General features: G+C 44.8%; 1 protein-coding gene across 1 annotated transcript in view; it reads right to left on the minus strand.

The window, feature by feature from the left end:
• Positions 1-11574, minus strand: part of LOC129846928 (probable E3 ubiquitin-protein ligase HERC1) — a gene marked incomplete at both ends in the record, with an annotated part of 100203 nt that extends 88629 nt beyond the window's left edge. Inside the window, 7 exon segments of the mRNA XM_055914744.1 lie at positions 379-493; positions 1343-1583; positions 3635-3745; positions 6228-6399; positions 8861-8981; positions 9739-9853; positions 11401-11574. Of these exon segments, the coding sequence (XP_055770719.1) occupies positions 379-493; positions 1343-1583; positions 3635-3745; positions 6228-6399; positions 8861-8981; positions 9739-9853; positions 11401-11574 (1049 nt within the window).
• Between the last annotated feature and the right edge of the window lie 4793 nt (positions 11575-16367).

A 16367-nucleotide genomic window follows, 5' to 3' on the forward strand; every position in this document is an offset into this window, starting at 1 on the left:
CACAGAGAGAGACAGAGAGAGAGAGGGTGGGGGAGACAAAGAGAGACACAGAGAGAGAGAGAGGGGGGGAGACAAAGAGAGACACAAAGAGAGAGAGGGGGGAGACAGAGAAACACAGAGAGAGAGAGAGAGAGAGAGAGAGAGAGAGTGGGAAGCACAGAGAGAGAGAGAAGGAGGAGACAAAGAGAGACACAGAGAGAGAGGGGGGAGCCAGAGAAACACACACAGAGAGAGAGAGAGAGAGAGAGAGAGAGAGAGAGAGAGAGAGAGAGAGAGAGAGAGAGAGAAAGAGAGTGATGAGAGAGATAAATTAGATATGAAGAGATGAGAGAGAGACAAAGGTAGGCAGACAGAAGGAGGCCCAGTGTGGTGACTGACCACAGAGCATCCCTCCTCATCAGACAGGGATAGATTTGATTCGCTCCTGGACTTCATCAGCCTGTAGTTGGGGCTGGACTGGGCCGAACAGCTCTCTGTACTCAGACTCTCACTCCTACATAACAGAGGACAGAGACCACAGTCAGTACTACACATAACAGAGGACAGAGACCACAGAGACCACAGTCAGTACTACACATAACAGAGGACAGAGACCACAGAGACCACAGTCAGTACTACACATAACAGAGGACAGAGACCACAGAGACCATAGTCAGTACTACACATAACAGAGGACAGAGACCACAGTCAGTACTACACATAACAGAGGACAGAGACCACAGAGACCACAGTCAGTACTACACATAACAGAGGACAGAGACCACAGAGACCACAGTCAGTACTACACATAACAGAGGACAGAGACCACAGAGACCACAGTCAGTACTACACATAACAGAGGACAGAGACCACAGTCAGTACTACACAGAACAGAGGACAGAGACCACACAGACCACAGTCAGTACTACACAGAACAGAGGACAGAGACCACAGAGACCACAGTCAGTACTACACAGACCACAGTCATTACTACACATAACACAGAGACCACAGTCAGTACTACACATAACAGAGGACAGAGACCACAGAGACCACAGTCAGTACTACACAGAACAGAGGACAGAGACCACAGAGACCACAGTCAGTACTACACAGACCACAGTCATTACTACACATAACACAGAGACCACAGTCAGTACTACACATAACAGAGGACAGAGACCACAGAGACCACAGTCAGTACTACACAGAACAGAGGACAGAGACCACAGAGACCACAGTCAGTACTACACATAGCAGAGGACAGAGACCACAGTCAGTACTACACATAACAGAGGACAGAGACCACAGAGACCACAGTCAGTACTACACAGACCAGACAGTCAGTACTACACGTTCTGACCTGGTCATGAAGCCCGTCCCGTCCTGCTGTCCCTGGCCGGCTGACTGGAAGGTGCCGTGTCCCTCGTCCTGGTGCTGCTTCCCCAGTTCCCCCAGTACCGGGCTGACCCCCAGCACCAGCAGAGCACAGCGGTGCACCACAGAGTTACAGGCGGCCGTGTACAGGTCCTGTCCCTCAGGCGGCCCTGTACAGCCGTCTCTCCCGTGCTGCTCCTCCTGGGATGTCGTGGCCTCCTCCTCCCCTAATAACAACAACACACTATTACTATAGAAAGGGTCATTTTACACAGGACAAATGGGCTGCTTATGTTATATCATATCATATTATATATTACATCATATCATGTTATATTATGTTATATCATATCATATTATATATTATATCATATTATGTTATATTATGTTATATCATATCATATTATATATTACATCATATTATGTTATATCATATTATGTTATATCATATCATATTATATATTACATCATATCATGTTATATTATGTTATATCATATCATATTATATATTATATCATATTATGTTATATTATGTTATATTATATCATATTATATCATATTATGTTATATCATATCATATTATATATTATATCATATTATGTTATATCATATCATATTATGTTATATTATATCATATTATATATTATATCATATTATGTTATATTATGTTATATTATATCATATTATATCATATTATGTTATATCATATCATATTATATATTATATCATATTATGTTATATCATATTATGTTATATTATATCATATTATGTTATATTATGTTATATTATATCATATCATATTATGTTATATTATATTATGTTATATCATATTATGTTATATTATGTTATATTATATCATATCATATTATGTTATATTATATTATGTTATATTATATTATGTTATATTATGTTATATTATATCATATTGTATTATGTTATATCATATGTTATATTATATATTATATCATATTATGTTATATTATATAATGTTATATTATGTTATATTATGTTATATTATGTTATTTCATATTATGTTATATTATATCATATTATAATATGTTATATTATAATATGTTATATTATGTTATATTATATCATATTGTATTATGTTATATCATATGTTATATTATATGTTATATCATATTATATTATATCATATTATGTTGTATTATATCACATTATGTTATGTTATATTATGTTATTTCATATTATGTTATATGATATCATATTATGTTATATTATATCATGTTATATTATATTGTATTATGTTATATTATGTTATATTATATAGCATTATATTATATCATGTTATATTATGTTATATTATATTATATCATATTATGTTATATTATATAGCATTATATTATATCATGTTATATTATGTTATATTATGTTATATTATGTTATATTATGTTATATTATATTGCATTATATTATATCATGTTATATTATGTTATATTATATCATATCATATTATGTTATATTATGTTATATTACACTGACAATAACCTCCTCCTCCATCTCCACCTCCCCCACCTCCTCCCACACCTCCTTCTTCCCTTACCCACTCCCTCCTCCTCCACCCCCCCACCTCACCTCCTCCTCCACCCCCTCCTCCACCTCCTCCTCCTCCACCCCAACCTCCACCACCACCCCTTCCTCCTCCTCCATCCTCCTCCTCCTCCTTCCCTTAACCCCTCCTCCTCCACCCCTCCTCCTCCCCCACCCCAACACCACCCCTTCCTCCTCCATCCTCCTCCTCCACCCCTTCCTCCTCCATCTCCACCCCCTCCCCCACCTCCTCCAATTCCTCCTCCCCCACCTCCTCCTTCCCTTACCCACTCCCTCCTCCTCCACCTCCTCCTTCCCTTACCCACTCCTCCTCCACCCATCCTCCTCCTCCCCCACCTCCACCTCCTCCTTCCCTTACCCACTCCTCCTCCTCCCCCACCTCCACCTCCTCCTTCCCTTACCCACTCCTCCTCCACCCCCCCACCTCTTCCACCTCCTCCTCCTCCTCCACCCCTCCTCCTCCACCCCTCCTCCTCCTCCCCCACCTCCTCCTTCCCTTACCCCCTCCTCCTCCACCCCTCCTCCTCCTCCTCCTCCACCCATCCTCCTCCTCCCCACCTCCACTTACCCACTCCTCCTCCACCCCTCCTTCCCCACCTCCTCCTTCCCTTACCCACTCCTCCTCCACCCATCCTCCTCCTCCCCCACCTCCACCACCACCCCTTCCTCCTCCATCTCCACCTCCACCCCCACCTCCTTCTCTTACCTCCCCCTCTGGTTCCTCCTGAGGTCAGGCCTCCCCCGGCGCTGCTGCTGGCCCTCTCCCTTTCCCGGCTCCTCGCCGCCTCCCGCGCTGAGAGGAAACATTGAAAGATTTCTGTGCCGTGCGACAGACAGACACAGAGAGACATCACACAGGGCGCCGGGTTAAAGGAAGCTACGCGACAAACCGTGCCGTGACGTAGGTATAATGAGGCTCTAACCCATGCTAGTCCTGCCAGACTACAGTAAGACTCATTCAAGGCTAACCAGGCCGTGACGTAGGTATAATGAGGCTCTAACCCATGCTAGTCCTGCCAGACTACAGTAAGACTCATTCAAGGCTGTATAACCCAGGTCCCCTTGTCCTATCCCTGTACCTTTGGGCGCCCATTGGTCGGCTAGGTGGAGCCATAGCCCTACTATTGATTACACCGATTGGGTTTGAACTGGTAGCATCGGTAGGGTCGGAGGTCAGGAGAAGGAGCTAGGTGCTATTTGAACCGTGAATACAAGTCCTCATTCCTTCTCATAATAGTCCCCACAGATTTGTTTTGGAGCAAATTCCCTTTAAATTTCCCTTTAAATTCCCTCTAAAATATAACAAATCTAATATTATTGAACTTGTCCAAGGACCAGGAGGGGGTTCCAACGGTTCTCCTTGGAGTATCCAGAGTTACAGAGACAGATGTAAATAACAGTGGCAAGCAGCAACGAGGCCAAAACCTGCCAAACTGGTTCACACACACTACAGGTCATCACCACACACTACAGGTCAGCACCACACACTGCAGGTCAGCACCACACACTACACCACACACTACAGGTCAACACCACACACTACAGGTCAACACCACACACTACAGGTCAACACCACACACTACACCATACACTACAGGTCAGCACCACACACTACACCACACACTACAGGTCAACACCACACACTACAGGTCAACACCACACACTACAGGTCAGCACCACACACTACACCACACACTACAGGTCAACACCACACACTACAGGTCAACACCACACACTACAGGTCAGCACCACACACTACAGGTCAACACCACACACTACAGGTCAACACCACACACTACAGGTCAACACCACACACTACAGGTCAACACCACACACTACAGGTCAGCACCACACACTACAGGTCAGCACCACACACTACAGGTCAACACCACACACTACAGGTCAGCACCACACACTACAGGTCATCACCACACACTACAGGTCAGCACCACACACTGCAGGTCAGCACCACACACTACACCACACACTACAGGTCAACACCACACACTACAGGTCAACACCACACACTACAGGTCAACACCACACACTACACCATACACTACAGGTCAGCACCACACACTACACCACACACTACAGGTCAACACCACACACTACAGGTCAACACCACACACTACAGGTCAGCACCACACACTACACCACACACTACAGGTCAACACCACACACTACAGGTCAACACCACACACTACAGGTCAGCACCACACACTACAGGTCAACACCACACACTACAGGTCAACACCACACACTACAGGTCAACACCACACACTACAGGTCAACACCACACACTACAGGTCAGCACCACACACTACAGGTCAACACCACACACTACAGGTCAGCACCACACACTACAGGTCAGCACCACACACTACAGGTCAGCACCACACACTACAGGTCAGCACCACACACTACAGGTCAACACCACACACTACAGGTCAACACCACACACTACAGGTCAACACCACACACTACAGGTCAACACCACACACTACAGGTCAGCACCACACACTACAGGTCAACACACTACAGGTCAGCACCACACACTACAGGTCAGCACCACACACTACAGGTCAGCACCACACACTACAGGTCAACACACTACAGGTCAACACCACACACTACAGGTCAACACCACACACTACACCACACACTACAGGTCAGCACCACACACTACAGGTCAACACACTACAGGTCAACACCACACACTACAGGTCAGCACCACACACTACAGGTCAGCACCACACACTACAGGTCAACACCATACACTACAGGTCAACACCACACACTACAGGTCAACACCACACACTACAGGTCAGCACCACACACTACAGGTCAGCACCACACACTACAGGTCAGCACCACACACTACAGGTCAACAGGGAGGATGAGGAAGAGGAAGATGAGTCTGCTAGGTAGCAGTGTGTTCAGTGACAGTCTGAGTGTCTTAAACATATTCAGTCCAAGTGAATTCAGGGAGGAAGAGGAAGAGGAAGATGAGTCTGCTAGGTAGCAGTGTGTTCAGTGACAGTCTGAGTGTCTTAAACATATTCAGTCCAAGTGAATTCAGGGAGGATGAGGAAGAGGAAGATGAGTCTGCTAGGTAGCAGTGTGTTCAGTGACAGTCTGAGTGTCTTAAACATATTGAGTCCAAGTGAATTCAGGGAGGAAGAGGAAGATGAGTCTGCTAGGTAGCAGTGTGTTAAGTGACAGTCTATTCAGTGTGTGTCTGGTAGGAGGACATTCAGTGAGAGTGTTGTGTCCATGCAGTAAAGTGAACTACTCACTCCCAGCGGTCATGACTTCGTGCTCTCTCTCCTCCTCTTCCTCATCCTGCTCCTGATGCACATCCTCCCTTTCTCGGTCCGTCCTCTCTTCTAGCTCCGCCTCCTCGTCGATGGTCCTCGTGAACGAGTGCTCCTGGGGGTCCATCTCCAGCGAGTCCTGATTGTCTGAAATCTGATCGGGCACAGCACCGGACACCCGTTAAAAGTCTTGTCCCGATACCAGAATTTTGACTTTGATACCAGAATATCAGGTTTATTATCACAATACTCGATATCGAAACAAAACCTAAACGATACCACGGCCCAAAAAGTCACAGAATTGTATACGTTTTTTTTTTAACGTTGAACAATTGATAACTGGTAGAATTAAAATAAACAAATATAATATAATATATTCTATACTATATTAAATGTATTTAAAACAAATAACACACCAGGCTAGCTTACTACTGCCCCCTGAGAAGACAAGTAGCCTGGCTACCTTACTACTGCCCCCTAGAGAAGACAAGTAGCCTGGCTAGCTTACTACTGCCCCCTTGAGAAGACAAGTAGCCTGGCTAGCTTACTACTGCCCCCTGAGAAGACAAGTAGCCTGGCAAGCTTACTACTACCCCTTTGAGAAGACAAGTAGCCTGGCTAGCTTACTACTGCCCCTTTGAGAAGACAAGTAGCCTGGCTAGCTTACTACTGCCCCCTTGAGAAGACAAGTAGCCTGGCTAGCTTACTACTACCCCCTTGAGAAGACAAGTAGCCTGGCTAGCTTACTACTACCCCCTTGAGAAGACACGTAGCCTGGCTAGCTTACTACTGCCCCCTTGAGAAGACAAGTAGCCTGGCTAGCTTACTACTGCCCCCTTGAGAAGACAAGTAGCCTGGCTAGCTTACTACAGCCCCCTTGAGAAGACAAGTAGCCTGGCTAGCTTACTACTACCCCCTTGAGAAGACACGTAGCCTGGCTAGCTTACTACCGCCCCCTTGAGAAGACAAGTAGCCTGGCTAGCTTACTACTGCCCCCTTGAGAAGACAAGTAGCCTGGCTAGCTTACTACTGCCCCCTTGAGAAGACACGTAGCCTGGCTAGCTTACTACTGCCCCCTTGAGAAAACAAGTAGCCTGGCTAGCTTACTACTACCCCTTTGAGAAGACACGTAGCCTGGCTAGCTTACTACCGCCCCTTGAGAAGACAAGTAGCCACACGTTAATAAAGACCAAACATTCTGATCAGGCACAGGACAGGACACACGTTAATAAAGACCAAACAATCTGATCAGGCACAGGACAGGACACACGTTAATAAAGACCAAACAATCTGATCAGGCACAGGACAGGACACACGTTAATAAAGACCAAACAATCTGATCAGGCACAGGACAAGACACACGTTAATAAAGACCAAACAATCTGATCAGGCACAGGACAGGACACACGTTAATAAAGACCAAACAATCTGATCAGGCACAGGACAGGACACACGTTAATAATGACCAAACAATCTGATCAGGCACAGTGGAAGACACCCGTCAACAAACACCAACAATCTGATCAGTGCCAGGTACAGGTTTTTGTGACAAACTATCACAAGGAGGCACTAGTGGCATGTTGCACACTGCTAGCATGCTAGTACATACCATAGACCTTTAGTCATTGTGCTAACGCTAGTTAGCATTGGCTCACGGAACTACCTCAAACTTTCTTCATTGTCACGATCGTCTTCGTGAGAGAGAGTGGACCAAGGCGCAGCGTGTGCAAAATAACATCTCTTTTATTTTAGAGAAGGGAAAAAACACGCAACGAACACTATTACAAAAACGAAAACAAAACAACAAACGATCGCGAAGCTAAAGACGTAAGTGCAACCACAAGCTACAAACGTACAACATAGACAACTACCCCACAAAAGCCTACTGCCTATGGCTGCCTTAAATATGGCTCCCAATCAGAGACAATGAATGACAGCTGTCTCTGATTGAGAACCAATCTAGGCAGCCATAGACATAACTAGACAACTACCAATCTACTCTGCCCCATACACATACAACACCCCATAGACACTACAAAACACATACATTCCCCATGTCACACCCTGACCTAACTAAAGAACATAAAGAAAACAAAGAATACTAAGACCAGGGTGTGACATTCATACTGAACGCAGAGACATACAAATAGTATCTACAAGTTCATCTGACTCTGGGGAAGTAAGAAAAACATCCAGAAGCATCTCTTTAAATTGAACTGAGGCCCGTGGAGGTTAGAGGTCAAAGGACTTCATTCTGAAAAGCACCAGCGGACCGGTTACTGAAGGGTCTCTAGGATGTAGGGGGTTAGGGGTTGATTTGGGATAAGGCAGTAGACCCTGAGGTGGGACTGAAACGATGTTTAATGGACCAGCGGACCGGTTACTGAAGGGTCTCTAGGATGTAGCGGGTTAGGGGTTGATTTGGGATAAGGCAGTAGACCCTGAGGTGGGACTGAAAGGATGTTTTATGGACCAGCGGACCGGTTACTGAAGGGTCTCTAGGATGTAGCGGGTTAGGGGTTGATTTGGGATAAGGCAGTAGACCCTGAGGTGGGACTGAAAGGATGTTTTATGGACCAGCGGACCGGTTACTGAAGAAGAACCAGGTCACTTACCCTCCTCTCCCGGGAAGACGAGCGTGTCTGGATGACGTCCATGTTCTTGCAGGCCAGCAGGCGGTTCCTGACCTTGTAGACACTACGGTACACCTCAGCCAGCGTCTTACAAGGCTGGTACCTGGTGGAAACACACACAGAGACACACTGACTGGTGAACCCAGCCTGCCACATGAAATAGACAAGGCATGTGCAGCAGCAGAGACCAACACTCTCCAGAATAAGCATGTGTCAAACGGCACCATATAGGGTGCCAGAGTCCTACTGACCCTGGTCTAAAGTAGTGCACTATGTAGGGAATAGGGTGCCAGAGTCATACTGACCCTGGTCTAAAGTAGTGCACTATATAGGGAATAGGGTGCCAGAGTCCTACTGACCCTGGTCTATAGTAGTGCACTATATAGGGAATAGGGTGCCAGAGTCCTACTGACCCTGGTCTAAATTAGTGCACTATATAGGGAATAGGGTGCCAGAGTCCTACTGACCCTGGTCTAAAGTAGTACCACTATATAGGGAATAGGGTGCCAGAGTCCTACTGACCCTGGTCTAAAGTAGAGCACTATATAGGGAATAGGGTGCCAGAGTCCTACTGACCCTGGTCTAAAGTAGTGCACTATATATAGGGAATAGGGTGCCAGAGTCCTACTGACCCTGGTCTATAGTAGTACACTATAATAGGGAATAGGGTGCCAGAGTCCAACTGACCCTGGTCTATAGTAGTACCACTATATAATGAATAGGGCTCTGGTCTATAGTAGTGCACTATATAGGGAATAGGGTGCCAGAGTCCTACTGACCCTGGTCTAAAGTAGTGCACTATATATGGAATAGGGTGCCATTGGGAAGGCAGGACCATGATGGGTGTGCAGTAGTATTACCTGCCCTCTCCACAGGCTTGGCCCAGCAGGCCGGTATGCTTCAGTAGAGCAGCCAGGACAAACCTGGACACTGTGTCCAATAAGGTCTCATTACAGAGAGAGGCATTGTCCCAGTCTGGGAACACAAGACAAATACATGGATATCACTACTATATATTACAGCAGGAATAATACTCTGCTTATTCTACACTACATTGTCCCAGTCTGGGAACACAAGACAAATACATGGACATCACTATATATTACAGCAGGAATAATACTCTGCTTATTCTACACTACATTGTCCCAGTCTGGGAACACAAGACAAATACATGGACATCACTATATATTACAGCAGGAATAATACTCTGCTTATTCTACACTACATTGTCCCAGTCTGGGAACACAAGACAAATACATGGATATCACTATATATTACAGCAGGAATAATACTCTGCTTTGGACACACTGCTGACGCTCCATTACACTGAATGAAAAGAAACTGAATAGACTGATTAAAACTTTGGTAGAATTTAACAGAGAGCGGGCATCACTCAATAAACTGAATAAACTGTGGGAGCATTCACCAGAGAGAAGGCCTCACTCAAACTGATTAAACTGTGGGAGCATTCACCAGAGAGAAGGCCTCACTCAAACTGATTAAACTGTGGGAGCATTCAACAGAGAGCGGGCATCACTCAATAAACTGTGGGAGCATTCACCAGAGAGAAGGCATCACTCAATAAACTGTGGGAGCATTCAACAGAGAGCGGGCATCACTCAATAAACTGTGGGAGCATTCAACAGAGAGCGGGCATCACTCAATACACTGTGGGAGCATTCAACAGAGAGCGGGCATCACTCAAACTGATTAAACTGTGGGAGCATTCAACAGAGAGCGGGCATCACTCAATAAACTGTGGGAGCATTCAACAGAGAGCGGGCATCACTCAATAAACTGTGGGAGCATTCAACAGAGAGCGGGCATCACTCAATACACTGTGGGAGCATTCAACAGAGAGCGGGCATCACTCAATACACTGTGGGAGCATTCAACAGAGAGCGGGCATCACTCAATACACAGTGGGAGCATTCAACAGAGAGCGGGCATCACTCAATACACTGTGGGAGCATTCAACAGAGAGCGGGCATCACTCAATACACAGTGGGAGAATTCAACAGAGAGCGGGCATCACTCAATACACTGTGGGAGCATTCAACAGAGAGCGGGCATCACTCAATACACAGTGGGAGAATTCAACAGAGAGCGGGCATCACTCAATACACAGTGGGAGAATTCAACAGAGAGCGGGCATCACTCAATACACAGTGGGAGCATTCAACAGATAGCGGGCATCACTCAATACACAGTGGGAGAATTCAACAGAGAGCGGGCATCACTCAATACACAGTGGGAGCATTCAACAGAGAGCGGGCATCACTCAATACACAGTGGGAGCATTCAACAGAAAGTGGGCATCACTCAATACACAGTGGGAGCATTCAACAGAAAGTGGGCATCACTCAATACACAGTGGGAGCATTCATTCATTCATGACGTTCTTGCATCTGGAAGTAACTGAATGTTCACTACTTGTGAACCATTCTACTACTGTCATACAATCCACACCATGTCTGTAATGTATTATAGTTCATCCAGATTACAATCCCTCCCTCCTGTACCTTTGCTGGTGGCGTAGTCCTGCATGTTGCTCCAGAGACTGTTGGTGGGTTCCTTAGTGGAGCCCAGGGCCAGCTCCACGAGGACGCTCATGTCTGCTCTCAGAGTACAGTCAAATGGTTTCTGCTCCTCGTTACCTGAGAGGGCCTCCTCTAACAGCCAGCTGATGCAGTTATCTAAGGTAACATACAAAACACAATACAGGCCATCGTTTGTCAGCAAATAAATAAAACAGATCAGAATGAAAATAAATCAGATAGGACCACTTCTAACAGCCATCTGATACAGTTATCTAGAGGTCATCAGATAGGACCACTTCTAACAGCCATCTGATACAGTTATCTAGAGGTCACCAGATAGGACCACTTCTAACAGCCATCTGATACAGTTATCTAGAGGTCATCAGATAGGACCACTTCTAACAGCCATCTGATACAGTTATCTAGAGGTCATCAGATAGGACCACTTCTAACAGCCATCTGATACAGTTATCTAGAGGTCATCAGATAGGACCACTTCTAACAGCCATCTGATACAGTTATCTAGAGGTCATCAGATAGGACCACTTCTAACAGCCATCTGATACAGTTATCTAGAGGACATCAGATAGGACCACTTCTAACAGCCATCTGATACAGTTATCTAGAGGTCATCAGATAGGACCACTTCTAACAGCCATCTGATACAGTTATCTAGAGGACATCAGATAGGACCACTTCTAACAGCCATCTGATACAGTTATCTAGAGGTCATCAGATAGGACCACTTCTAACAGCCATCTGATACAGTTATCTAGAGGACATCAGATAGGACCACTTCTAACAGCCATCTGATACAGTTATCTAGAGGGTCATCAGATAGGACCACTTCTAACAGCCATCTGATACAGTTATCTAGAGGGAGGTCATCAGATAGGACCACTTCTAACAGCCATCTGATACAGTTATCTAGAGGGAGGTCATCAGATAGGACCACTTCTAACAGCCATCTGATACAGTTATCTAGAGGTCATCAGATAGGACCACTTCTAACAGCCATCTGATACAGTTATCTAGAGGACATCAGATAGGACCACTTCTAACAGCCATCTGATACAGTTATCTAGAGGTCATCAGATAGGACCACTTCTAACAGCCATCTGATACAGTTATCTAGAGGTCATCAGATAGGACCACTTCTAACAGCCATCTGATACAGTTATCTAGAGGTCATCAGATAGGACCACTTCTAACAGCCATCTGATACAGTTATCTAGAGGGAGGACATCAGATAGGACCACTTCTAACAGCCATCTGATACAGTTATCTAGAGGTCATCAGATAGGACCACTTCTAACAGCCATCTGATACAGTTATCTAGAGGACATCAGATAGGACCACTTCTAACAGCCATCTGATACAGTTATCTAGAGGACATCAGATAGGACCACTTCTAACAGCCATCTGATACAGTTATCTAGAGGTCATCAGATAGGACCACTTCTAACAGCCATCTGATACAGTTATCTAGAGGTCATCAGATAGGACCACTTCTAACAGCCATCTGATACAGTTATCTAGAGGACATCAGATAGGACCACTTCTAACAGCCATCTGATACAGTTATCTAGAGGTCATCAGATAGGACCACTTCTAACAGCCATCTGATACAGTTATCTAGAGGGAGGTCATCAGATAGGACCACTTCTAACAGCCATCTGATACAGTTATCTAGAGGTCATCAGATAGGACCACTTCTAACAGCCATCTGATACAGTTATCTAGAGGTCATCAGATAGGACCACTTCTAACAGCCATCTGATACAGTTATCTAGAGGACATCAGATAGGACCACTTCTAACAGCCATCTGATACAGTTATCTAGAGGACATCAGATAGGACCACTTCTAACAGCCATCTGATACAGTTATCTAGAGGTCATCAGATAGGACCACTTCTAACAGCCATCTGATACAGTTATCTAGAGGGAGGACATCAGATAGGACCACTTCTAACAGCCATCTGATACAGTTATCTAGAGGTCATCAGATAGGACCACTTCTAACAGCCATCTGATACAGTTATCTAGAGGTCATCAGATAGGACCACTTCTAACAGCCATCTGATACAGTTATCTAGAGGGTCATCAGATAGGACCACTTCTAACAGCCATCTGATACAGTTATCTAGAGGACATCAGATAGGACCACTTCTAACAGCCATCTGATACAGTTATCTAGAGGTCATCAGATAGGACCACTTCTAACAGCCATCTGATACAGTTATCTAGAGGGTCATCAGATAGGACCACTTCTAACAGCCATCTGATACAGTTATCTAGAGGGTCATCAGATAGGACCACTTCTAACAGCCATCTGATACAGTTATCTAGAGGACATCAGATAGGACCACTTCTAACAGCCATCTGATACAGTTATCTAGAGGTCATCAGATAGGACCACTTCTAACAGCCATCTGATACAGTTATCTAGAGGACATCAGATAGGACCACTTCTAACAGCCATCTGATACAGTTATCTAGAGGGACATCAGATAGGACCACTTCTAACAGCCATCTGATACAGTTATCTAGAGGTCATCAGATAGGACCACTTCTAACAGCCATCTGATACAGTTATCTAGAGGTCATCAGATAGGACCACTTCTAACAGCCATCTGATACAGTTATCTAGAGGACATCAGATAGGACCACTTCTAACAGCCATCTGATACAGTTATCTAGAGGTCATCAGATAGGACCACTTCTAACAGCCATCTGATACAGTTATCTAGAGGTCATCAGATAGGACCACTTCTAACAGCCATCTGATACAGTTATCTAGAGGACATCAGATAGGACCACTTCTAACAGCCATCTGATACAGTTATCTAGAGGTCATCAGATAGGACCACTTCTAACAGCCATCTGATACAGTTATCTAGAGGACATCAGATAGGACCACTTCTAACAGCCATCTGATACAGTTATCTAGAGGTCATCAGATAGGACCACTTCTAACAGCCATCTGATACAGTTATCTAGAGGGTCATCAGATAGGACCACTTCTAACAGCCATCTGATACAGTTATCTAGAGGTCATCAGATAGGACCACTTCTAACAGCCATCTGATACAGTTATCTAGAGGGAGGTCATCAGATAGGACCACTTCTAACAGCCATCTGATACAGTTATCTAGAGGTCATCAGATAGGACCACTTCTAACAGCCATCTGATACAGTTATCTAGAGGTCATCAGATAGGACCACTTCTAACAGCCATCTGATACAGTTATCTAGAGGACATCAGATAGGACCACTTCTAACAGCCATCTGATACAGTTATCTAGAGGGAGGACATCAGATAGGACCACTTCTAACAGCCATCTGATACAGTTATCTAGAGGGTCATCAGATAGGACCACTTCTAACAGCCATCTGATACAGTTATCTAGAGGTCATCAGATAGGACCACTTCTAACAGCCATCTGATACAGTTATCTAGAGGACATCAGATAGGACCACTTCTAACAGCCATCTGATACAGTTATCTAGAGGTCATCAGATAGGACCACTTCTAACAGCCATCTGATACAGTTATCTAGAGGTCATCAGATAGGACCACTTCTAACAGCCATCTGATACAGTTATCTAGAGGTCATCAGATAGGACCACTTCTAACAGCCATCTGATACAGTTATCTAGAGGTCATCAGATAGGACCACTTCTAACAGCCATCTGATACAGTTATCTAGAGGTCATCAGATAGGACCACTTCTAACAGCCATCTGATACAGTTATCTAGAGGACATCAGATAGGACCACTTCTAACAGCCATCTGATACAGTTATCTAGAGGTCATCAGATAGGACCACTTCTAACAGCCATCTGATACAGTTATCTAGAGGTCATCAGATAGGACCACTTCTAACAGCCATCTGATACAGTTATCTAGAGGGAGGACATCAGATAGGACCACTTCTAACAGCCATCTGATACAGTTATCTAGAGGGAGGTCATCAGATAGGACCACTTCTAACAGCCATCTGATACAGTTATCTAGAGGTCATCAGATAGGACCACTTCTAACAGCCATCTGATACAGTTATCTAGAGGGTCATCAGATAGGACCACTTCTAACAGCCATCTGATACAGTTATCTAGAGGGTCATCAGATAGGACCACTTCTAACAGCCATCTGATACAGTTATCTAGAGGACATCAGATAGGACCACTTCTAACAGCCATCTGATACAGTTATCTAGAGGGAGGTCATCAGATAGGACCACTTCTAACAGCCATCTGATACAGTTATCTAGAGGACATCAGATAGGACCACTTCTAACAGCCATCTGATACAGTTATCTAGAGGTCATCAGATAGGACCACTTCTAACAGCCATCTGATACAGTTATCTAGAGGGAGGTCATCAGATAGGACCACTTCTAACAGCCATCTGATACAGTTATCTAGAGGGAGGACATCAGATAGGACCACTTCTAACAGCCATCTGATACAGTTATCTAGAGGGTCATCAGATAGGACCACTTCTAACAGCCATCTGATACAGTTATCTAGAGGGAGGACATCAGATAGGACCACTTCTAACAGCCATCTGATACAGTTATCTAGAGGACATCAGATAGGACCACTTCTAACAGCCATCTGATACAGTTATCTAGAGGTCATCAGATAGGACCACTTCTAACAGCCATCTGATACAGTTATCTAGAGGACATCAGATAGGACCACTTCTAACAGCCATCTGATACAGTTATCTAGAGGACATCAGATAGGACCACTTCTAACAGCCATCTGATACAGTTATCTAGAGGTCATCAGATAGGACCACTTCTAACAGCCATCTGATACAGTTATCTAGAGGTCATCAGATAGGACCACTTCTAACAGCCATCTGATACAGTTATCTAGAGGGTCATCAGATAGGACCACTTCTAACAGCCATCTGATACAGTTATCTAGAGGACATCAG

Source organism: Salvelinus fontinalis, unplaced genomic scaffold (assembly GCF_029448725.1).
Source record: "Salvelinus fontinalis isolate EN_2023a unplaced genomic scaffold, ASM2944872v1 scaffold_0657, whole genome shotgun sequence".
Classification (NCBI taxonomy): Eukaryota; Metazoa; Chordata; class Actinopteri; order Salmoniformes; family Salmonidae; genus Salvelinus; species Salvelinus fontinalis.